This window comes from Panulirus ornatus, chromosome 52, assembly GCF_036320965.1.
Source record: "Panulirus ornatus isolate Po-2019 chromosome 52, ASM3632096v1, whole genome shotgun sequence".
NCBI classification, from domain to species: Eukaryota; Metazoa; Arthropoda; class Malacostraca; order Decapoda; family Palinuridae; genus Panulirus; species Panulirus ornatus.
In genome coordinates this window covers 12792844-12818797 of record NC_092275.1, presented here as the reverse complement: position 1 = coordinate 12818797, position 25954 = coordinate 12792844, and the positions used below count along the sequence as shown (strand labels likewise).

Genomic DNA, 25954 nt, shown 5'->3' with positions numbered 1-25954 from the left:
GTGAATGTTGGGGTGAAGAAGGTGGTGAGAGTAAGTGAGCTTGGGAAGGAGACCTGTGTGAAGAAGTATCAGGAGAGACTGTGTACAGAATGGAAAAAGGTGAGAACAATGGAAGTAAGGGGAGTGGGGGAGGAATGGGATGTATTTAGGGAATCAGTGATGGATTGCGCAAAAGATGCTTGTGGCATGAGAAGAGTGGGAGGTGGGCTGTTTAGAAAGGGTAGTGAGTGGTGGGATGAAGAAGTAAGAGTATTAGTGAAAGAGAAGAGAGAGGCATTTGGACGATTTTTGCAGGGAAAAAATGCAATTGAGTGGGAGAAGTATAAAAGAAAGAGACAGGAGGTCAAGAGAAAGGTCCAGGAGGTGAAAAAAAGGGCAGGTGAGAGTTGGGGTGAGAGAGTATCATTAAATTTTAGGGAGAATGAAGAGATGTTCTGGAAGGAGGTGAATGGGGTGCGTGGGACAAGGGAGCAAGTGGGAACTTCGGTGAAGGGCGTAAGTGGGGAGGTGATAACAAGTAGTGGTGGTGTGGGAAGGAGATGGAGTGAGTATTTTGAGGGTTTGTTGAGTGTGTCTGATGACGGAGTGGCAGATGTGGGGTGTTTGGGTCGAGGTGGTGTGCAAAGTGAGAGGGTTGGGGAAGGTGATTTGGTGGACGGGGAAGGGGTGGTGAAGGCTTTGCGGAAGATGGAAGCCGGCAAGGCAGCAGGTTTGGATGGTATTGCAGTGGAGTTTATTAAAAAAGGGGGTGACTGTATTGTTGACTGGTTGGTAAGGTTGTTTGGTGTATGTATGACTCATGGTGAGGTGCCTGAGGATTGGCGGAATGCGTGCATAGTGCCATTGTACAAAGGCAAAGGGGATAAGAGTGAGTGCTCAAATTACAGAGGTATAAGTTTGTTGAGTATTCCTGGTAAATTATATGGGAGGGTATTGATTGAGAGGGTGAAGGCATGTACAGAGCATCAGATTGGGGAAGAGCAGTGTGGTTTCAGAAGTGGTAGAGGATGTGTGGATCAGGTGTTTGCTTTGAAGAATGTATGTGAGAAATACTTAGAAAAGCAAATGGATTTGTATGTAGCATTTATGGATCTGGAGAAGGCATATGATAGAGTTGATAGAGATGCTCTGTGGAAGGTATTAAGAATATATGGTGTGGGAGGCAAGTTGTTAGAAGCAGTGAAAAGTTTTTATCGAGGATGTAAGGCATGTGTACGTGTAGGAAGAGAGGAAAGTGATTGGTTCTCAGTGAATGTAGGTTTGCGGCAGGGGTGTGTGATGTCTCCATGGTTGTTTAATTTGTTTATGGATGGGGTTGTTAGGGAGGTAAATGCAAGAGTCTTGGAAAGAGGGGCAAGTATGAAGTCTGTTGGGGATGAGAGAGCTTGGGAAGTGAGTCAGTTGTTGTTCGCTGATGATACAGCGCTGGTGGCGGATTCATGTGAGAAACTGCAGAAGCTGGTGACGGAGTTTGGTAAAGTGTGTGGAAGAAGAAAGTTAAGAGTAAATGTGAATAAGAGCAAGGTTATTAGGTACAGTAGGGTTGAGGGTCAAGTCAATTGGGAGGTGAGTTTGAATGGTGAAAAACTGGAGGAAGTGAAGTGTTTTAGATATCTGGGAGTGGATCTGTCAGCGGATGGAACCATGGAAGCGGAAGTGGATCATAGGGTGGGGGAGGGGGCGAAAATTTTGGGAGCCTTGAAAAATGTGTGGAAGTCGAGAACATTATCCCGGAAAGCAAAAATGGGTATGTTTGAAGGAATAGTAGTTCCAACAATGTTGTATGGTTGCGAGGCGTGGGCTATGGATAGAGTTGTGCGCAGGAGGATGGATGTGCTGGAAATGAGATGTTTGAGGACAATGTGTGGTGTGAGGTGGTTTGATCGAGTAAGTAACGTAAGGGTAAGAGAGATGTGTGGAAATAAAAAGAGCGTGGTTGAGAGAGCAGAAGAGGGTGTTTTGAAATGGTTTGGGCACATGGAGAGAATGAGTGAGGAAAGATTGACCAAGAGGATATATGTGTCGGAGGTGGAGGGAACGAGGAGAAGAGGGAGACCAAATTGGAGGTGGAAAGATGGAGTGAAAAGGATTTTGTGTGATCGGGGCCTGAACATGCAGGAGGGTGAAAGGAGGGCAAGGAATAGAGTGAATTGGAGCGATGTGGTATACAGGGGTTGACGTGCTGTCAGTGGATTGAATCAAGGCATGTGAAGCGTCCGGGGTAAACCATGGAAAGCTGTGTAGGTATGTATATTTGCGTGTGTGGACGTGTGTATGTACATGTGTATGGGGGGGGTTGGGCCATTTCTTTCGTCTGTTTCCTTGCGCTACCTCGCAAACGCGGGAGACAGCGACAAAGTATAAAAAAAAAAAAAAAAAAAAAAATGTAAGCTTGAAATATTAACATTATGGCACTTTTATGTTTTTATTTTACTGTAGATAGTAGTTGGTACAATTCAGCCACCAATCAGTTAGGTATATAACCAGTACTACCCACCTAGATATTAGGAGGGTTTAGGATGGCTGCATAGTGAGCCAGCATTTCAGTGGTTGCCAAGTTGCACTCCTGTGACTCAGGCAGCTGTCTTTCCTTTCTGCCTTACATATATGTGGACTGCTGAAAATCTGTCCACAAACATACAATCTTTCCTTGTCATATGTAACACCTTTTGTAACTAGATCTCCTTGCATGAGTGCTATGTTCTAGCCCTGCTTTTTAGCTAAATGGTTGGAGCAATAGATAGAAGTACTTGGTAGAAATGTTAGGCAGGAGCATCAGGTACAAGTATTAGGCAGGAGCATTAGTTAGAAGTAGTTGGTTTTGAACATTTGGTAGTAGTAGTCAGTAGGAACATTAGGTACAAGCCTCTGGAAACACTGCACTAGAGTTGCCATCTACCAGAGGCCTATTAAGTGTGAGGCAGTAAAGCAAAGCAGCAGCACTGGAGTTCACTAGAAATGGAGACTCTTGCCGTGGCCACTCATGTGAGGGAGTTGTGGAGGGAACAAGCATCTCAGAGATATAGAGAGATGGACAGATTTAGTTTTGAAACTGGAATACATTTTTATTTTATTTGTATGTATATTTTTACATAGATCTACACATCATGTGTGAAGGACTTAAAAGGATGGAGTGAAGGTAGCTTTAAGGTAACAAACTAGATATTCAGGAGGATGAGAGTTGTGCATAGGATTGATTGAAATGGATGGAAGTGGTGTATTGGGCAGGGTATATGGTAGGTGCTGAACTAAGGTAGAGGGGCTCCATGTTTAACATATCTATGTTCTAAATAGATTCAATTTTATGGTCATATCAGATAATAATGTGTTAGTGGTTTTGATGCACGAGACCGGGTTATAGTGATGGGTGATTTGAATGCAAAGGTGAGTAATGTGGCAGTTGAGGGAATAATTGGTATACATGGGGTGTTCAGTGTTGTAAATGGAAATGGTGAAGAGCTTGTAGATTTATGTGCTGAAAAAGGACTGATGATTGGGAATACCTGGTTTAAAAAGCAAGATATACATAAGTATACTTATGTAAGTAGGAGAGATGGCCAGAGAGCGTTATTGGATTACGTGTTAATTGACAGGCTTGCGAAAGAGAGACTTTTGGATGTTAATGTGCTGAGAGGTGCAACTGGAGGGATGTCTGATCATTATCTTGTGGAGGCTAAGGTGAAGATTTGTATAGGTTTTCAGAAAAGAAGAGTGAATGTTGGGGTGAAGAGGGTGGTGAGAGTAAGTGAGCTTGGGAAGGAGACCTGTGTGAGGAAGTACCAGGAGAGACTGAGTACAGAATGGAAAAAGGTGAGAACAATGGAAGTAAGGGGAATGGGGGAGGAATGGGATGTATTTAGGGAATCAGTGATGGATTGCGCAAAAGATGCTTGTGGCATGAGAAGAGTGGGAGGTGGGTTGATTAGAAAGGGTAGTGAGTGGTGGGATGAAGAAGTAAGAGTATTAGTGAAAGAGAAGAGAGAGGCATTTGGACGATTTTTGCAGGGAAAAAATGCAATTGAGTGGGAGATGTATAAAAGAAAGAGACAGGAGGTTAAGAGAAAGGTGCAAGAGGTGAAAAAAAGGGCAAATGAGAGTTGGGGTGAGAGAGTATCATTAAATTTTAGAGAGAATAAAAAGATGTTCTGGAAGGAGGTAAATAAAGTGCGTAAGACAAGGGAGCAAATGGGAACTTCAGTGAAGGGCGCAAATGGGGAGGTGATAACAAGTAGTGGTGATGTGAGGAGATGGAGTGAGTATTTTGAAGGTTTGTTGAATGTGTTCGATGATAGAGTGGCAGATATAGGGTGTTTTGGTCGAGGTGGTGTGCAAAGTGAGAGGGTTAGGGAAAATGATTTGGTAAACAGAAGAGGTAGTGAAAGCTTTGCGGAAGATGAAAGCCGGCAAGGCAGCAGGTTTGGATGGTATTGCAGTGGAATTTATTAAAAAAGGGGGTGACTGTATTGTGGATTGGTTGGTAAGGTTATTTAATGTATGTATGACTCATGGTGAGGTGCCTGAGGATTGGCGGAATGCGTGCATAGTGCCATTGTACAAAGGCGAAGGGGATAAGAGTGAGTGCTCAAATTACAGAGGTATATGTTTATTGAGTATTCCTGGTAAATTATATGGGAGGGTATTGATTGAGAGGGTGAAGGCATGTACAGAGCATCAGATCGGGGAAGAGCAGTGTGGTTTCAGAAGTGGTAGAGGATGTGTGGATCAGGTGTTTGCTTTGAAGAATGTATGTGAGAAATACTTAGAAAAGCAAATGGATTTGTATGTAGCATTTATGGATCTGGAGAAGGCATATGATAGAGTTGATAGAGATGCTGTGTGGAAGGTATTAAGAATATATGGTGTGGGAGGAAAGTTGTTAGAAGCAGTGAAAAGTTTTTATCGAGGATGTAAGGCATGTGTACGTGTAGGAAGAGAGGAAAGTGATTGGTTCTCAGTGAATGTAGGTTTGCGGCAGGGGTGTGTGATGTCTCCATGGTTGTTTAATTTGTTTATGGATGGGGTTGTTAGGGAGGTAAATGCAAGAGTTTTGGAAAGAGGGGCAAGTATGAAGTCTGTTGGGGATGAGAGAGCTTGGGAAGTGAGTCAGTTGTTGTTCGCTGATGATACAGCGCTGGTGGCTGATTCATGTGAGAAACTGCAGAAGCTGGTGACTGAGTTTGGTAAAGTGTGTGGAAGAAGAAAGTTAAGAGTAAATGTGAATAAGAGCAAGGTTATTAGGTACAGTAGGGTTGAGGGTCAAGTCAATTGGGAGGTGAGTTTGAATGGAGAAAAACTGGAGGAAGTGAAGTGTTTTAGATATCTGGGAGTGGATCTGGCAGCAGATGGAACCATGGAAGCGGAAGTGGATCATAGGGTGGGGGAGGGGGTGAAAATTCTGGGGGCCTTGAAGAATGTGTGGAAGTCGAGAACATTATCTCGGAAAGCAAAAATGGGTATGTTTGAAGGAATAGTGGTTCCAACAATGTTGTATGGTTGCGAGGCGTGGGCTATGGATAGAGTTGTGCGCAGGAGGATGGATGTGCTGGAAATGAGATGTTTGAGGACAATGTGTGGTGTGAGGTGGTTTGATCGAGTGAGTAACGTAAGGGTAAGAGAGATGTGTGGAAATAAAAAGAGCGTGGTTGAGAGAGCAGAAGAGGGTGTTTTGAAGTGGTTTGGGCACATGGAGAGAATGAGTGAGGAAAGATTGACCAAGAGGATATATGTGTCGGAGGTGGAGGGAACGAGGAGAAGAGGGAGACCAAATTGGAGGTGGAAAGATGGAGTGAAAAAGATTTTGTGTGATCGGGGCCTGAACATGCAGGAGGGTGAAAGGAGGGCAAGGAATAGAGTGAATTGGAGCGATGTGGTATACCGGGGTTGACGTGCTGTCAGTGGATTGAATCAAGGCATGTGAAGCGTCTGGGGTAAACCATGGAAAGCTGTGTAGGTATGTATATTTGCATGTGTGGACGTATGTATATACATGTGTATGGGGGGGGTTGGGCCATTTCTTTCGTCTGTTTCCTTGCGCTACCTCGCAGGCGCGGGAGGCAGCGACGAAGTATAATAAAAAAAAAATAAAAATCAGATAATAAATTAGTATGCAGTCTGGAGGGGATAAGAGGGACCTACAAAGTGAGAGTTGTTTGTTGATACAGCACTGGTAGCTAATTTGAGTGAGAAACTGCAGATGTTGGGGACTAAGTTTGAAAGAGTGTATGAAAGGCAGAAGTTGAGAGTAAATGTGAGTAAAGCAAGGTCACTAGGTTTAACGGGACTGAGGGATAGGTTAGTTAGGGTGTGTTTGATTGGAGGAATTGAATGTGTATTAGATACTTGGGAGAGGACTTTGTAGCATATGGAACCATGGAAATGTTAGGACTAGTCTTAAGATGGGTTAGAGAGCAAACATCCTGAGATCACTGAAAAATGTGTGGAAAGTGAGTTTGTCAACAGGGAGTGCAAAAATGAGCATGTTTGAAGGTATTGTAGTCCCAGTATTTTTTTCCATGCTTGATTGCAGTTTCCTGCGTTAGCGAGGGACACCAGGAACAGACAGGGATAGGCTGTGTCCGCTCACATCCATTCTCTAGCTGTCGTGTGTAGTGCACTGAAACCACAGCTCCCAATCCACAACTAATTCCCACATAACTTCACATGGTTAACCATGGATGCTTCACATACCCTAGTTGTCCATTGACAGCACATCAAACCCAATATACCACATTGTTCCAATTCACTCTTTCCCTTGCACATTTTTCACCCTCGTGCATGTTCAAGCTCTGAGGGCATGGCAGTTTTTTATTGATTTTGGGGTTATTTCTGTATAGATATGTTTTGTCAGTATTGCATTTACTGGGAGTGGGGATCTGTAAGTATAGGGTGTTTAGCATGAGGCAGGGTTAAGCTTTTTGTTTCTACTTGAGCGTTGGTGTTTGGTTAGGGAATGGTTCGAGTATAGATGTTGAGTGTACTGAAGTGAGATTGTATTGATAGCATTGTTTCCTTATGTATAGGTTTTGTAAACATTGATAAACCTTTATTTGGTTTCTTAATAATTTTTCCTTTTTCAGGTGTATTGGTTACCATAATAATGCTCAGGACATTATTGGGAAGACATGCATATTGAATAATATTTATGTACTAATGTCACCAGATTCCATCAGCATGTGGTCATATTTAATGAGGCTGTATTATCATCTGTGGATGAAAAAGAATAGTCTTTCTTAAGGAAGTTCTCTTCCCAAAAGGAGTGCATGAATCTCTGATCCTGATTGAGGACAGCCTTGAAGTTGTAGAAACCTTAAAAGGAGTCATGTAATAAAAGTATACATTTTCCGCAAAGCTGTATTAACAGTGTGTAAAAGTTTCCTAGAAAAGGAAATATGATTGATCACCATTAATGTCTAAATTACAAAAGTGGTTGTTTAAATATTTCAATGCATGGCTAAGATTTGAGATGATTTTGGTGGAGTTTTATGCATGTCTGGTAGATTAATCTTTTGTTACATCCAACTATTGTAAAGGACACACCAGTGGGGATGCTTCATTACTGGAAAGTAGAACTTGTGTAAGTTCATATATGGTTAAGATTTAAATAATGTTACATTATAATTTATTTGCCACATGTAAATATGCTGCTCTTATGAATGGTGAAAAGTTTTAAACTGGTTAATTTTAAAGTTTGACCCAATATTTTTCAGATAGATGAACGGCTGTCTGAAAACATAAAAGTTTCATGGTCATACTTTAATTATATTTATACTTACAAAAAAAATTATATTCATAACTTTGTCTTTACCTTTTAACTTGCCATAGATTCTGAATATCAAAATTCTTGTACATTAATAAATGAATGGAATTATTTTGTTTGGCTTGCTTATTCTAGTAGTCTGGAGTGTAGTCATGAGAGTAAATATTGATACCTTAGTGTTAATAGAATTTGAAATGAGCTGTGTTACAGTGTTTTGATCTGGTTAGTACTTGATAATTTTTTGAATTTCTTGCACATTATAATTATTAAATCTCTTCCCCATGCCATATTCCGGCAAATATTTGAAATAACATTGAAAAGTAATTGGGTATTAAAACAGTACAAGTGTAACTTGCTGTTTGGTGAAACTAATTTCAAAAAGTAATTTAAAATTCTAAAGATAAGGGTTGCCATTTACTAAAAATATGGTTATCTAATTGTATCTTTGATTCTTGTTCTCTTTGGGAGCTCCTTCGAGGGGGTGGCCATGGCAAGTCTTTATAACAGGTAAACTCGTGCTGCTGCTGCTTAGCCTTTTGTGCCTCATCCTTATCAGGCCACTGGCAGAGGGCAACTCTAGCATTTAGCACTGTTTTCTGAGGCTCGTACCTAGTGTTTATACCAACTACTATACCTACTGTCTACCTATGTTCCAGCCTACTTATTTATTATACTTTGTTGCTGTCTCCCACGTTAGCGAGGTAGCGCAAGGAAACAGATGAAAGAATGGCCAAACGCACCCACATACACATGTATATACATGCATAACTAATATATATAATATTTTTTTATGCTTTGTCACTGTCTCCCGCACTAGCAAGGTAGCGCAAGGAAACAGCAACAAAGTATAATAAAAAATATTTATTTATTTTGCTTTGTCGCTGTCTCCCGCGTTAGCGAGGTAGCACAAGGAAACAGACAAAAAAATGGCCCAACCTACCCACATACACGTATATACATACACGTCCACACACGCACATATATATACCTATACATCTCAACGTATACATATATATATATATATACACACAGACATATACATATATACACATGTACATAATTCATACTGTCTGCCTTTATTCATTCCCATCCCCACCCTGCCACACATGAAATAACAACCCCCTCCCCCCTCATGTGTGCTAGGTAGCGCAAAGAAAAGACAACAAAGGCCACATTTGTTCACAGTTTCTAGCTATCACGTAATAATGCACCGAAACCACAGCTCCCTTTTCACATCCAGGCCCCACAGAACTTTCCTTGGTTTACCCCAGACGCTTCACATACCCTGGTTCAATCCATTGACAGCATGTCGACCCCAGTATACCACATCGTTCCAATTTACTCTATTCCTTGCACGCCTTTCACTCTCCTGCATGTTCAGGCCCCGATCACTCAAAATCTTTTTCACTCCATCTTTCCACCACCAATTTGGTCTCCCACTTCTCCTTGTTCCCTACACCTCTGACACATATATCCTCTTGGTCAATCTTTCCTCACTCATTCTCTCCATGTGACCAAACCATTTCAAAACACCCTCTTCTGCCTCTCAACCACACTATTTTTATAACCACACATCTCTCTTACCCTATTATTACTTACTCGATCAAACCACCTCACACCACACATTGTCCTCAAACATCTCATTTCCAGCACATCCACCCTCCTCCGCACAATTCTATCCATAGCCCACGCCTCGCAACCATATAACATTGTTGGACATTATTGAACCACTATTCCTTCAAACATACCCATTTTTGCTTTCCGGGATAATGTTCTCGACTTCCACACATTCTTCAACACTCCCAGAACTTTCGCCCCCTCCCCCACCCTATGATTCACTTTCGCTTCCATGGTTCCATCCGCTGCCAAATCCATTCCCAGATATCTAAAACACTTCACTTCCTCCAGTTTTTCTCCACTCAAACTTACCTCCCAATTGACTTGTCCCTCAACCCTGCTGTACCTAATAACCTTGCTCTTATTCACATTTACTCTCGGCTTTCTTTCACACACTTTACCAAACTCAGTCACCACCTTCTGCAGTTTCTCACATGAATCCGCCCCCAGCGCTGTATCATCAGCGAACAACTGACTCACTTCCCAAGCTTTCTCATCCATAACAGACTGCAAACTTGCCCCTCTTTCCAAAACTCTTGCATTCACCTCTCTAACCCCATCCATAAACAAATTAAACAACCATGGAGACATCACACACCCTGCTGCAAACCTACATTCACTGAGAACCAATCACTTTCCTCTCTTCCTACACGTACACATGCCTTACATCCTCGATAAAACCTTTTCACTGCTTCTAACAACCTGCCTCCCACACCATATATTCTTAATACCTTCCACAGAGCATCTCTATCAACTCTATCATGTGCCTTCTCCAGATCCATATAATGCTAATTACAAATCCATTTGCTTTTCTAAGTATTTCTCACATACATTCTTCAAAGCAAACACCTGATCCACACATCGTCTACCACTTCTGAAACCACACTGCTCTTCCCCAGTCTGATGCTCTGTACATGCCTTCACCCTCTCAATCAATACCCTCCCATATAATTTCCCAGGAATACTCAACAGACTTATACGTCTGTAAACTGAGCACTCATTTTTATCCCGTTTGCCTTTGTACAATGGCACTATGCAAGCATTCCGCCAATCCTCAGGCACCACATCATGAGTCATACATACATTAAATAACCTTACCAACCAGTCAATATATATTAGGTTCAGTAGGGTTAAGGGACAAGTCAATTGGGAGGTGAGTTTGATTGGAGAAAAACTGGAGGAAGTGAAGTGTTTTAGATATCTGAGAGTGGATTTGGCAGCGGATGGAACCATGGAAGTAGAAGCGAGTTGCAGGGTGGGGGAGGGGGAAGGGGTGAAGGTTCTGATGTTGAAGAATGTGTGGAAGGCGAGAACGTTATCTTGGAGAGCAAAAATGGGTATGTTTGCAGGAATAGTGGTTTAAACAATGTTGTATGGTTGTGAGGCATGGGCTATAGATGGGGTTTTGCGGAGGAGGGTAGATGTGTTGGAAATGAGACGTTTGAGGACAATATGTGGTATGAGATGGTTTGATCAAGTAATGAAAGGGTAAAGAGATGTGTGCTAATAAAAAGAGTGGTTTGAGAAAGCAGAAGAGGGTGTATTAAAATGGTTTGGTCACATGGAGAGAATGACAAAGATATGTATCAGAGGTGGAGGGAATGAGAAGTGGGAGACCACCAAATTGGAGGTGGAAGGATGTAGTGAGATTTTGAGCAATTGAGGCCTGAACATAAGGAAGGTGAAAGGCATGCAAGGAATAGGGTGAAGTGGAATGATGTGGTTGAAAACACCTTACTGCCTCTTGTAGCTTTCCTTCCACACTTCACAAAATATCTCGTGTTTTCTCCAGACTGATGAATGCCACATGCAAATCAATCGGTTTCTGCAAATTTTTATAACATACTTTGGAGCTCTTGATCTGCATAGCCACAATCACACCAGACACCACATTCTTCCTCCAAAATATAATGCTCTGGGCATGCCACCACCCCTTCAATTACCTTTCCCGCACAGCTTACCAGATTTAATCAAACCTTTACCTCTGTAATACTAACATTCAATTTTGTTCCCCTTGCCTTTAGCCTTAAACAGGCATTCCACCAATCCTCTAGCACCTTACCATGATGCATAGTAACCACTTGACAACACAATCAACCCCTTTACAAAGAAATTCAACTGCATTTCTTATCTAACACATTGGCACTCAATATTACACAAGGCTTTAAGCACCTCTTCACAAAACCAGTGACCTCCATTGTCCAAAGGACTCCACATCTGACACCTCAGTTTTCAATACTGAATTCATGGGAAAGTGATACAAGTTGTTACAACTAAAAATGTAATTTTATTCGAACTAGAGAAGTCAAATGCCAGGGGATGATACCCTGCAAGAAAAATATATTAATAAAACCAATTAACTGGGAACAATTGGTCCCTAAAATGAATGATTGCAAAGGAATAAATGGCTTTAACCAGGTTTCTGATCACTGGTGATTAATGAAGAGGATGAATGCATGAAGGTGATACAAGGGACATTCAGATCTTAATTCCCCTAGGAATTTTTAATGCCAACACAAAATCCTCTCTCAAACAACTGTAGGAAAAATTTAAAGATATTACTCATTTTGTACTTTAAAGAGAGAATTATATAAATTTTTAAAATACACCTATTACAACACCTAGGTACTGAAACATTTATAAAAACAAACACCAATATTATAATGACCTTAACCATCATACCCCTGCTGAGCCCCTAATTTCCCACCAAAGCCTTTACCAATGTAAATACATAGAAAAATAGGTACCTTTACGCTATATGGAAGTACAAAGACAAGAAGGCATTAATGAAGCACACACACTATAGGGGGTATACAAGACTTGTTTAAAATTGTCTTACTACTTGAAGAGGGGTATACTTGACTTTCAACTTGTTTTAATGCTTATAGGTCATTCCTTCACAAGAATGGTTCCCCTTCTTCCAAGTTCACAGGCAGATTGTCCAGTAGCTCTGATGTGTCCAATGACAAACATGTCTTATTCATTTCAAGGCAGCCAATGCCAGGGGTGTGACGGTGGTTCCTCTACTATCCACTTACAAAAGTTTACTCTGCATCTTCAGCAGACTCCTCAGAGGCATCTTCTTTAGGAGGATTCTTTGGAGGACGCCCACGCCTTCCCTGTGGAACAAAAACTCACTAAAAAGGCAACTGAAGAAACTTATGTTTACATTCTTTCGAAGCATGTGTGCGAATTTACTTATCAATAGAGGTCCTAAGAATAACCTCACATGCCATCCGATGTTTACCTCACTTTCAACTTCTTAACTAGTTTTAGGTGATAAACTATAAACTGGCTCCTTCAATGTTGAACCTACTCCCTTACGCCTTTTCACATTCAAGATGATGCCCATGCCAATTTCAGGTGGATCCTTGGCAAGCTACACTAACAGCTCATTGTTTATGCACAACAATATGACAATTTCCTAATGTGACAATTTCAAGTTTGTGGCTGCTGAAATTTGTAATATGAAGAGTTGAGGTGTATGAAAGTGAAGAGAGGATTAAGGGACATCATAGTCCTCCCAACTCTGATTCATGCAACCGAAACATGATGTGGAATACGGCACAGAGGTAAAGAATCCAGGCTGTGGAAATGAGCTATATGAGAAGAGCATGTGGTGTGACTAGATGGAATGAAGAAAGGAATGAATGGAGGAGTAATAAAATGGGTGAAACGTAATACTTTGAGGTGGTTTGGGCATGTGGAAAGAGTGCAAGTTAACGAAGAAAACGTGTGATAGTACCACCTATGATGGTCAAATAGAGTAGAGGAATACTGGAGGGAGAGAAACAGAGGAAGAATGTATAGATAGTGTATGCGTGGGAGGCATGTCAAATAGAGGAATACTGGAGGGAGAGAACCAGAGGAAGAATGTATAGAATAGTGTACGCATGGGAGGCATGTATGAACAGGGATAAGTGGAGCCTCTTTTGCCGTGGCCACCCCTTAATGGGAGTTCCTGAGGAGAACGGGCATCAGAGATGCACAGTAAAATCCACACTAGCTGTCATGTACAATGCAATGGAATCAAGGCCCCCATCCAAAACCAAGCACTATAGACCTTTCCCAGATTCCCCTGACAGCTTCATATACCAAAGTTCAGCAGTAAATGGCAGTAAATGCCGTGGCCACCCCTTAATGGGAGTTCCTGAGGAGAACGGGCATCAGAGATGCACAGTAAAATCCACACTAGCTGTCATGTACAATGCAATGGAATCAAGGCCCCCATCCAAAACCAAGCACTATAGACCTTTCCCAGATTCCCCTGACAGCTTCATATACCAAAGTTCAGCCCAATGACAGCATGTGTGTGTGTGTGTGTGTGTGTGTGTGTGTGTGTGTGTGTGTCCCCCCCCCCCCCCCCCCCCCCCCCCCCCCCGTATACCTTATCACTCTAATATTAAAGTTTACCATATGCACAACGCACAAACTCCTGAATGTTCTGACCTCAATCACCCAAAGCATCTACCACTCCATCCTTCCATCTTGTCCTTATTCACCTCCCCTACTTGTTCACTTCACTTGGCACTTATACCCTCTTCATTTAATCTCTCCTTACACATTCTATCTATATGTCCATACCCTCTTCATTTGCCCCCCTTCAGCTTTCTAAACCATATACTTCTTACTACCACACCTCTCTCTTGTCCTGTCATTTCTTGCTCAATCAATCCTCCATAACATATTACATATTATCCTTAAGTATTTCATTTCTAAAACAGCAGCCCATTCCTATGCTTTAGCATTCAAGATCCATACCACACCATCAGGACTACAGTATCATTACATATACCTAACTTTGCCATAACAGTGACATTTCTTTCAATGTAACCAAGACCGTAGACCCCCCCTCACTAAAAAAAACTCCCATTGTTGCATTTACTGCCATATCCACTTCCATGGACACCCCATTTACTACATATTCACTTCAAATTCGCACTCCAAAGAAACGGTCTCCCTTGCTAAACTTCATTACCTTGCTTTTATTCTCATTACCCCTCAATTTCAATTCACACACTCCCAACCTCATACCCATTCATGCATTATGAGTATTCAATAAGGCATCCCTGTAATACCTTCAGCCAGCCCAAAGTTTCATCTTGATCCATACATATGAAAAAACAAATAATACTATCACCCTACTTTCTTAAAAACTTAACTCCTGCCATTTTATTACACAAAATCTAAAGTCAAGGGTAGATATCTTTCATTATGACCTTTCCAAAGATATGAAAAATGCCTTTTCATACTTGTTAGAAGTCTACAGCATTAATGAGGTAATTTCAGGAAGTCAATGAATAAACTCATTTACTCATCCATTCTCCAGCTATCATGATTAATGCAATGTACGATACGTTTCCTTTATTTACAGAAAGTATACTCCCTTACCTGACTTGAAATTCCCCGACTTCCCATGAACTGTGGGAACCCTGACTAGTACAAACTAAGTATGAGGAATTCATGTGTGGAGGATCATGGACCACACTAACAAAATGGGCATAACAAGCTATGCTCATTAGTAACATCAGTTATACATTACACACTAAATATTTCAACTCTTAAAAAGGTCAGTAAAAAGGGATATGATCAAGGTTAAATAATGTTCAAAACTGAAGAAAATCCTGTACAGCAATTAAAATTGAAAAGCTAATATCAGAAAAGTTAGTACAAACCAGTGAATAGTTATTACTGTGCTATTAAAAAACTAGTCAAAAATATTTCTACACAATTTGGCAACAACAAAGTTTCACATACTGTGCCCTTTGTAGGAGGAGCCTTCTTGGTACTCTTGTTTTTGCTACCCTTTGGGCGACCTCGACCCCTCTTGGGAGTGGTTGCACCATCTGTTTCGGTAGATTTGCGCTTAGCTGCAGCTTTCTCACTTTCAGGTTTTGGGGGTCGCCCTCGCTTACGCTTAGGGCTCTCTACTGGGGTGTCTTCTGCCATTGATTTTCCTTCTGACCAGGAAAAAAAATCAACTGATAAATTTCATGAAAACTTCTTTCTCAATATTACCAAGATATGCAACTGCCCTGAATAGGTTACTGAAACCTTAAGATCTGAAACAATGTCTGTAATAATTGCACTATAAGAGGCACATTAAAAAAATTAAAAAATAAAAAATAAGATTTTGTAAATCTTACAAACAAAATGACACATGATCAACCTGCCCTGACGTGTATGATGGCCGCACACCATGCACTGCCGCCAGGCATATATGTTTCATGAGTATTTTGAGATATAATTACTGAAATATCCAAGTGTTTTCATCACCAATACAATTACAAACTGTTTTCATTTACAATACCTAAAATCCTGTAAATGTGAAACATTTCCAAAATCTATAAAATTACGGTGCATATTCTGTACACAGACCAGTATGAGGAAAAGGTTACAACATTGTGTTTGGAAATAAAGCATGGAAACTACTAAAAGTATTAATGGCTGTGCATTTCACCTCACAGCAAAGGCACCCAATTTAGGAATTAGTTTTCATAAAAAGTTGACCACTCCTTATGTTGTCAAATATGAGGTCAAATGCCTTCCAAAGGTTACATCTCTACCTGTCAAATCTACATGATCAAGATCTGGCATCAACCTAGTGGATATTCACTTATTTCATTCTTACATTAAATATCCAGAAGAGCAAAAAAAGAACAAAATAAAAACATCAGCGGATATTGTCAACCACTTTTAACCACACACACTAACTTGCATTCTCCAGTAAAAGAAAAAGAAAAACTACGATACACAAAATTCACTTACAAAAAAAGCAACATATAAACTAAATGCACCCAACAGACTTCATCACATTTGGAGGAAACGAAAAATCTAGCATCCTCTACAACCAATTCATCTGGTCTACTCTAAATTATGCCTCATCTGCCTGGTCTTCAGCATCTCAAAAGCAAATATAACAATACAGCAACTCACAAAAATACAGGAATGAAAACTCACAGGTTGCCTAGCAACCAAAATAAATACAAAATGAAACAAAGATTCTCCCAACACAGTCCAGCCTAAACATGCTGAGCAATAAATTCTATACAACACCGCTACACCCTTCCCATCCAAACCAATCTACAACTAATCAAACCCCAAGTGAGTATAAAGTTTATCCCTTCCTTACACTTCAACAACTACTCACAGATCATACTACCCCCAACAAATACAACACTGACAAAACAGATACACATGAAATAACCCAACAAATATTAACCATCTTCCCAATTCAGTCTTAACCCTACCAGACAGCCACCAATCATAAATCATGTTCCCCAAACACAAGTCACACTTACCTATCAATCCTCCGAATATCACCCATTCCTAAAATATTAGTTTCAATATATATCCCAAGGCCCTTCACACCCATGATGAAACTAACACAACTAGACACTGATCACGCAACACCTGCCTTGCACTCTTGGCACATACAAGCTTGCATAACATTTTATGGCTAATAGATGTGGGTGGCTTCAAAGAGGTGCATCATAAAGAAAGGAATTCTAGGGCTTGACATAAGTATAGTCAAGTGGTTAACATACCCAGCTTCCACATTAGTGGCGATCAAATCCTACTGTTGGATAATTTGGCTGTCAATGAAGTTAATCATCACTGTAATACATTCACTTCATATATCTATGTGTGACAGTAGTTTTGGTCAAATGTTTACTAGTGGTTCATGTGAGGCTGACAAGAAATGAAACACAGAAACCTGACTGTTTAAGTACGAAGATTAGTAATCACATATATTCATTTTGCTACATGGGCTTGGGTAGACATTATCATGGAATGACCATACACATTCCACTTCAGAAAAGAACCTAACCCATCAAAAGGAACTACTTCTATTGTAACTAAACTTCTATCCAACAGTGCTCTAACATGTATCTTGATAGGTGAAAGCCGCCACTATGTATCCCCTTACAATGTGTTGTGTCATCAATCCGAACTAAATCTAACATTAGATGTACTTAAAATGGTTAAATACTGCACTATTAAACATCTGTAAACTAGAAAGAAGTGTTGGATTCTACTGCTAAAGTCTCTATATTTACCCATAAATCTTTACCGCAATGGGCAATATAAATGGTCTCAGACTGACTCTTAAGATCCAACTGGCTGCTGTAACTTCACTTGGAAGTTTTGTTGTATAGCTCTCAATGATGTCTGTCTAAAGATTTCTAGTCTTTAACATGACCTTTTTATGCTTATAGGAGGCGTTTGATGTTTTATGGTTGAAAACGTCTTATATACTTAAAATTTTCAGCTTTAAGTTCCCCAAAAAGATACCACTTCTACACCTCTGCTAGTTAATATATCCCCATATTCAAATGACTCATATTTATTTTAACTTTTCATCATCCAACCAACCAAAACACAAAGTTGAGGTTTATGCTGCCACTGGGTATGCCACTATAACAAGGCCCTGAAAAATATGCAGAAACGTGTCGAAATATACAAATATATGAAACTGAATACCATCCCAGTAAAATACGGTACACAAAAACACTATAAAAGAATGGCCACATCACCAGGGTGTAACATAGTTATCTTTGGAAAAATGTTTTCTTACATTTTTGCTTCTCCTACAGTTAGCTGAAGCCTGTCCCTTGCTTGATGACTTACTGGAACCCTCAATTCATGAAACAGATGTGTAATTTCAGATATCAGCACTACAGCTAGACTTCTCTGTTTGGGCAGACTTATCTGGTGATATGATGTTTTATATTTTGACAAGCTTGTAATCTTTTCTATTTCATATCAAACTTTGTTCTAGCCATTCATTTTAACCGACTAACAATGTGGATGCCATACACTTAATCTGTTTCAGTACATTTCAGTTTATTTTATGGTTTCATATCTTTATACTATAGTCTATTTATTCATCCTGTATTTGTTGCACCACATACAAATAAAGATACTACAATTTTTTTCAATCTTACCCTTCCTTCTCATTAAAATAATTTATATATATTTGTACAAAATGGGTTTAAACACACCTCACTGGACTTACTGGAAAACTAAATTTAAAAGTCCACCTTAAATAAATTCTGGATACTGCTCTAAGTTCCTGCACTTCACCTGTAGTGTATTTCAAAAATTAATGTTCAACTCTTCTGATCTCCATTGTTAACGACTTTTTTCCACTTGATATCACGTGAACCTAAAATTTTTGCAGTTTTTGGGACTAAGCTTAAAATTGTCCTTAAGATATCCAGGGACTTGAGGTCAAAATCTTTTGGCCAATGTTATAAACTATCTTTCATACAAGTGCTTTCTTCTCCCTAGCTAACATTAAGCATAACAATATGCTTGATCACTACTTTCCCTGGCTTTGTAATACATCAGACTGCTCAAAATGATGTCCTGCAAGTAGTAGGTTATATTTCATATTATGTCCAGCAAAACCAATTGACAGTATTCCAATGTAGAGCAAATCTAGATATGTAACTTTAGTAAAAGCTTATCTTTAGTAAAAGTTGATCTTAGTTCCACAATGAAACTAGCTTTGGAAAACTACAACCTAAGGTATCTATGCTTTATACAATTAGTGTCATTACAGAAATACCTGCTGAACATGACTTGGAACTTTATACATTATTAGTCAATAATGTATTATGAGTTATGTATATCAATTAAAAATAATGCTAGGTAATATACTTGTACATATCAACATATTCTTAAAAAGAACTCACCTGACAGATGAAATGACCAGAAATATGCCCACCTTCTCCTGGGTGTGACAATGTATTAACATGATTAATGATCTCCAGTGCTTAGGTTGGGTGAGCTTTCCATTGGTTGGGTTTAATCTTTACCAATGTATTATCTACTTAATCCTGTATTTTCTCGAATATACTTTTATCACCTTACTCTAAAAGTTTAATAAAAATAAAATGCCTAAAATTACGCTTCTCATATATTCGTCAACAACGAGCCACATAAAACACCTTAAATACACATTTCTCGGGGCTAATTACGATGTGGTGCTAAAACAAGAGATTTACCCTCACTAATTACCCAAGACCACAAGATGACCAAACTACCTCGCCCATTACACCATTATGTTCTCCCAGACAAAAAATCTAAAAAAATATTTTCAAGGATAGTGCAAAGTGGCTAAAATCAAACTATATCATAATCCTGGAAATATTATTTACATACGATGCCAAAGATCCACATATCTAAATATTCAAATATGCAATGGGTAATAATTACTCTTCATATTGACCTTAGAGCCCGAGGTGGTAGCTCAGGTCGCCATTTTCTCGCCACATCCAGACCAAGAATCTGATATCTACATCAAATTTATCACCCAAAGATCTTACGGACTCGCCAGCACTTTTCAAGTAATTTGTGTTGGGACGCGCTAAAATATCGGAGCGCGTATTTTGGCGGGAGATTTGATGTTGGCGCGCAAGTAAACCTGGATCCAACACATTGATGCCGCCATGACCGGCTGTGTAGCCTCTCACCCGGCCACACAAGTGTACATACTTAAACCTTTTATTTCATAACAAAACAGAATCCTCAAAGTTTAACAGAATCCAGACTAACTCAAGAACTATGTGGCTTAACTCACAAGTATTTTAAGGGCCAATGATAAGAATAATACGAGAAAAATCATAATTGTACTCACAATGTGTAGGGATAGTTTGAGTGGAGGGTGACGGGGCTGTGGACGGAGCGGCCGCGCTGCGGCTTGCAAGCGCTGCCCGAGACACCAGCGAAGCCAGCTACAAAATATCTTTCTATATTATTTACACCTCATTTCAATATTTCAAATTTATTTTCAATATTTTTGTTTAATTGTTGGATAGTTCTTGTATCATATAAAAATAAAGCATGAGTTATTGTTAACGTCTCCAATATATAAAGAAATAATCGCTGGAGCCCGTGATTCGATGTATATTTTCGGCGTCAGGGTAGGAGGTCGGGAAAAAATTGATTTTGAAAATAATTGGTGTTTTCTTGACTCAGGATTCGGTCTAAAAATAGTATATATCTTAGAGCATTATTAGAATTTTTCTATATATTTTGATACGTGCTGTATGTCGAGAAATAAATTATTCCACTTAATCCACAGAAAAACCGAAGTCTTCTTCACGACGCTCCGCAGATATATTTCGACAATTTTCAGTGTATTTCATCATATCTATTTGTAGCAAAATACTATCCAATACTTAATGAGTATTTTCATGCAAAATGTTCATTGATTCTCCTTTAACATGAACGTTAAATTATTTATGTTGACAAGGTCAATATTATTCCCTGGTTAATGTTAATCAATGGTGTGCGTACAATAAGCAGAAACACACCACACTAACCTACCAACTAACGGTTACCCACTTATACTAAACAATATGACTTGTGCTCTCAAGTCGTTTATATGATATTTTAATGCACGCACCACTATGAGTCCTCATTAAGGAATGCAATTGAGAAACCATAGTGCAGCAATGGCGACGTGACAAGGAGAATTTACGATTGGCATAAATTGCATACTAAGCTTTGCTTGCACAAGCACCAATCTTTTTTCACGTACGCGCGCAACTTTGAACACTGATGGTATGTTTTTAATCGGCTATGTAGACTTACATAGGTTAGTCAAAAGTTAATAGATATAAGAGTTATAATCTGTACATGGGTAACTTAACAGAAGGAAAGGAATCCATATCAATGGATGCGCAGAACTGAGGTCAACTTTGTCATATCTTGTACTTAAAGGCAAATATATTACTCGCATCAGTCAAATCTCATTCCGGATATCTTGCGTCCATTAGCAATAACGTTAAATCACTGCTTGGTTAAACATTGTAGACTTTTTTCCAGGAGATAATTTGCATATTTTGTAATTTCAACTTAAATTACTTCTAAACTTGTTGTCTCTACACTGAAGATATGTTCGTATCTTAAAGCTGATAAAGGTATTGACACTTAGGAGTATGTGATTACGTGTGTGCTCAAGTGTAATTACAGGATACACGTTGTATACAAATGCATTTAGAGCTTGATGCGGTGATATAAATATCGTTTATTACAAGAAATGTCAAAGAAGCTTTACTTTCACGGAATCAATGACTAGAAGGATGAGGATGGGTTACAACCATTTCAAAACACCGCCAAAGTTCTGTGATATTTGTTATACTTCAGGGACGTCTTTATGTCAAATGTCAGTTTAGCGAAGAGATAAATACATTCTATTCCAAACCGTGCTAGATTACAGGTGTATTTTGTTTAATTGATGTATGAAAAAGAAATATATGTAAATACGGAAAAAAGATTCACATATCCGGCAACGAGTCATTCCTTCATTGTGTGTGGGTGTTAATAACAATAGAATGCAACAAGTTTACTTGCGAGTGAAGATCTAGACCATGAATTAACAAGGAAGTATACTCCATTTTCCCACTTTACTTATTACGTACTAAGAGTTACTAGCATTCCAAAATTGTTAAAGTCCGTAGGCTGCTTTCTTTTTTAGTCAAACAGAACTTGTTATCCAACATGTTGAGCAGTACAAATTTTACTTCCCGCGAGATCTGGAACAGACAGGTTCAGTAAAGTGGCAGGGGTCCAACTCTCCACGTATTTTGTGGGTGAGGGATGGGTGGGGTACTTACACTAGCCAGTGAGGTTCATGTTGCGTGGAGCATTATGCTATTCTGGTGGCCGTGGCCTGAAATTAGCGGTGTGTGCTTTGATACCGCTGTATGGTTGGAGACATTTAATAAGTGAAAAAAACATGGAGGAAAACAGTTTGAAAATATGACTGTTGATTCAAATGCATGCTAAGGTTCCCAAATCCGTGTATAGTGCATCAAGATGCTTTATATCGTGATGCGTTGGGTGAAGAGAGAAGAGGCGGTGAAAGTCTTGCGGAAGAAGAAATCCGGCAAGGTGGTGGATTTGAATGATATTGCAGGAGAAATTATTAACAAAGGGGGTGACTGTGTTGGTGATTGGCTGGTAATGATATTCACTGTATGTATGGATCATACTGAAGTGTCTGAGGATTGACGGAATGCATGTGGGGCGGGATGGCGCCGGGAATGGATGAAGGGAAATAAGTATGAATATGTACATGTGTATATAGGTATGTGTTGTTTATGTATATTATGTATATGTATGTATATGTGCGTGTGTATGCATGTATGTATGTGTACATGTGAGTGAATAGGCCTTTCTTCGAAGTCTGTCTCTTTGGGCTACCTCGCTGACGCAGGAAACGGCGGTCAAGTATAATATATATATATATATATATATATATATATATATAAATGCAAGAGTCCTGGAAAGAGGGGCAAGTATGAAGTCTGTTGGGGATGAGAGAGCTTGGGAAGTGAGTCAGTTGTTGTTCGCTGATGATACAGCGCTGGTGGCTGATTCATGTGAGAAACTGCAGAAGCTGGTGACTGAGTTTGGTAAAGTGTGTGGAAGAAGAAAGTTGAGAGTAAATGTGAATAAGAGCAAGGTTATTAGGTACAGTAGGGGTGAGGGTCAAGTCAATTGGGAGGTGAGTTTGAATGGAGAAAAACTGGAGGAAGTGAAGTGTTTTAGATATCTGGGAGTGGATCTGTCAGCGGATGGAACCATGGAAGCGGAAGTGGATCATAGGGTGGGGGAGGGGGCGAAAATTTTGGGAGCCTTGAAAAATGTGTGGAAGTCGAGAACATTATCTCGGAAAGCGAAAATGGGTATGTTTGAGGGAATAGTGGTTCCAACAATGTTGTATGGTTGCGAGGCGTGGGCTATGGATAGAGATGTGCGCAGGAGGATGGATGTGCTGGAAATGAGATGTTTGAGGACAATGTGTGGTGTGAGGTGGTTTGATCGAGTAAGTAACGTAAGGGTAAGAGAGATGTGTGGAAATAAAAAGAGCGTGGTTGAGAGAGCAGAAGAGGGTGTTTTGAAATGGTTTGGGCACATGGAGAGAATGAGTGAGGAGAGATTGACCAAGAGGATATATGTGTCGGAGGTGGAGGGAACGAGGAGAAGAGGGAGACCAAATTGGAGGTGGAAAGATGGAGTGAAAAAGATTTTGTGTGATCGGGGCCTGAACATGCAGGAGGGTGAAAGGAGGGCAAGGAATAGAGTGAATTGGAGTCATGTGGTATACAGGGGTTGACGTGCTGTCAGTGGATTGAATCAAGGCATGTGAAGCGTCTGGGGTAAACCATGGAAAGCTGTGTAGGTATGTATATTTGCGTGTGTGGACGTGTGTATGTACATGTGTATGGGGGGGGGGGTTGGGCCATTTCTTTCGTCTGTTTCCTTGCGCTACCTCGCAAACGCGGGAGACAGCGACAAAGTATAAAAAAAAAAAAAAAAAAAAAAAAATATATATATATATATATATATATATATATATATATGGTCATGGAGATGGAGAAGTGCTGGTCACTTCTGTAACAGCCCTCATATACCCAGGGCACAGGTTCGATGTTGCTTAGGGAACTTGGTTGCCATAAAGTAGTTGGCTGTGCCATAACCTGGGACCCAAGAACAATATACAGGGGGAGACACCCTTAGTCAATAGAAAATTGTATCAACTTGAAACATACATGTGTAAAGGTCTCTTAAACATTTAATCTCTTGTTCTCTTACAACGTTCTTCTTTTCATGTACTTCTTTCCTCCCAATCTTTTTCCTTTTAATAATGTGTTGCATCTCAGTGCTTTGCAATAGGTTTACTCTGTACCTTGTACCTACTGCCTTTCCATTTCTGCATCAGTGTGTTTCTCTCTCTTTCTCTCCTTCTCTTTCATTTGTATTTATTTTTGCTTGCTTGCTTACCAGTTTCCTCCTGTTTCCCTTGTTTAACAAAGTTAATGACCCCCCCCATACACACACAAATATATCTTCAAAATTTGATCCCTTACCACAGATTTACAAGACCCTGATCCCTGAAATCTGGCACCATAAATTAGGATTATTGTAGGAAAGCCCAAAACTAAAAATCGGAACTTCAAGAAACAGATTTTTAGAGTATATACTTCCCACGTATTCCCTGCGTGTCGTAGAAGGCGACTAAAAGGGGAGGGAGCGGGGGGGCTGGAAATCCTCCCCTCTTGTTTTTTTTTTTAATTTTCCAAAAGAAGGAACAGAGAAGGGGGCCAGGTGAGGATATTCCCTCAGAGGCCCAGTCCTCTGTTCTTAACGGTACCTTGCTAATGCGGGAAATGGCGAATAGTTTGAAAGAAAAAAAAGAATATATATATATATATATATATATATATATATATATATATATATATATATGAGAGAGAGACTGGGAAGAGACTTCTTGGGAGCAAAAAAGTGTGCAGGTGAGACTTGATCATTATATGGGAGAATGTGCTTGGTTGGGGGTGGAGACATTCTCTGAATGAAGAACTCTTCTTGGATGAATAACACTTCTTGGATGAAGCATTCTTTATTGGTGAAGAACTCTTCTAAATATGAAAAGAACACTCCTTTGATGATCCACTTCCTAAGAGGATATTCTTCTTGAATAAAGTATTACATGAATAATGAACATTTGATTGGCAAAGAGGCCGCCCATCCTGTGTGAACAACAATTGCTAGATAAAGAAGTCTGAAAAACATTCCCCCTAAGTGAAGAATACTGACTGAGTTGAGAACACTCCCTGAATGAAATAAACTCCCTAAATGTAAAACATTTCATGGGCAAGAAATACTACCTGTGTGAAGGGTGCTCTCTTCATGAAGAACACTCCCTGAGTGAAGAACATTCCCTGGGTGAGGGACAATCTCTTAATGCAAAACTGACGAATGAACACTTGGGGTGAAAAATACCCTGGCTAAAGAACAGTCCGTGAAGAATACTCACGTGATGAAAAACAATCTGGTTGGTGTAGTGGAGATGGATGGTAGAGACGGCCTGGGGGATGCCATACATTCCGTGGCAAACATGCTCAGGCTGGGAGACGTTGCCTGAGATCTCCGGGGGAGGGAAGGACACTGTCACAAGCTGGTGAAAACATCGTACGACACTACCTCCGGGGGAGAGAGAGAGAGAGAGAGAGAGAAAGAGACGCCCACATAAATGAGGACCTGCTCTGAGTGGAGACAGAGTCTTCCTGAAGGGAAACCCTTCCCTGAAGGGACCCTGTACACACCCAGCAGTGGGGTGGAGAGCTGTGCTTGATGGTGATAAGATAAGAGACCATCCACCCCCCACCCACTCCCCAGTGCAGAATCTGCCTCAGTAAATGCCATGCTGCACACGAGGTGACCTGGATGAAACACTTGCCTCACCTAGCAGCACTACAGCTGGTCTCTTAGGGTAATACGTTCTCCCGGGAATGCAATCTCTCCATCGTTGGCAGAGACGCTTCCTAACAAGAGGAAACTTCATCTCGTGAGAGACGTTTATGCGCATATTGAGAGATGTGCTTCATCCACTGACGAGACACCATGTGTTTGGCCATAAGATAATCCCCCTTCCCCCCTGATACTTCCTAGATACTTCCTCTGGGCGGATGATAATCCTCTTAAGGGATAATTTCCCTGGGTGGAGGTGCCTTCCATGGGAAGGAGATAATTCCCCTGTGCAGGAGATACTTTCCCTGG

General features: G+C 40.2%; 2 protein-coding genes across 12 annotated transcripts in view; one reads left to right on the top strand and one right to left on the bottom strand.

The window, feature by feature from the left end:
- Positions 1-15005, top strand: part of TrpRS (Tryptophanyl-tRNA synthetase) — an 80206-nt gene extending 65201 nt beyond the window's left edge. For 8 of the 10 annotated variants that reach the window (XM_071692211.1, XM_071692202.1, XM_071692208.1 and 5 more), the window contains one exon: positions 7077-7868. The gene's annotated coding sequence lies outside the window, so the exon portion shown is untranslated. Of the gene's footprint in view, positions 1-7076; positions 7869-14747 lie in introns of those variants that run through there. The other 2 variants (XM_071692203.1, XM_071692210.1) reach the window with 1 other exon arrangement.
- Positions 11638-20176, bottom strand: LOC139765077 (uncharacterized). Of its 2 annotated transcripts, none has more exons than XM_071692213.1 (3): positions 20019-20176; positions 15131-15333; positions 11638-12492 (listed from the first exon to the last, which is right to left on the bottom strand). In XM_071692213.1, exons 2-3 carry the CDS (start codon positions 15320-15322, stop codon positions 12418-12420), a joined length of 267 nt encoding a protein of 88 aa, XP_071548314.1. In that variant the 5' UTR covers positions 15323-15333; positions 20019-20176; the 3' UTR covers positions 11638-12417. The 2 variants fall into 2 exon arrangements, with proteins under 2 accessions (XP_071548314.1, XP_071548315.1); XM_071692214.1 differs by having other exon boundaries at positions 15131-15330; positions 20019-20159.
- Positions 20177-25954: the final 5778 nt, after the last annotated feature.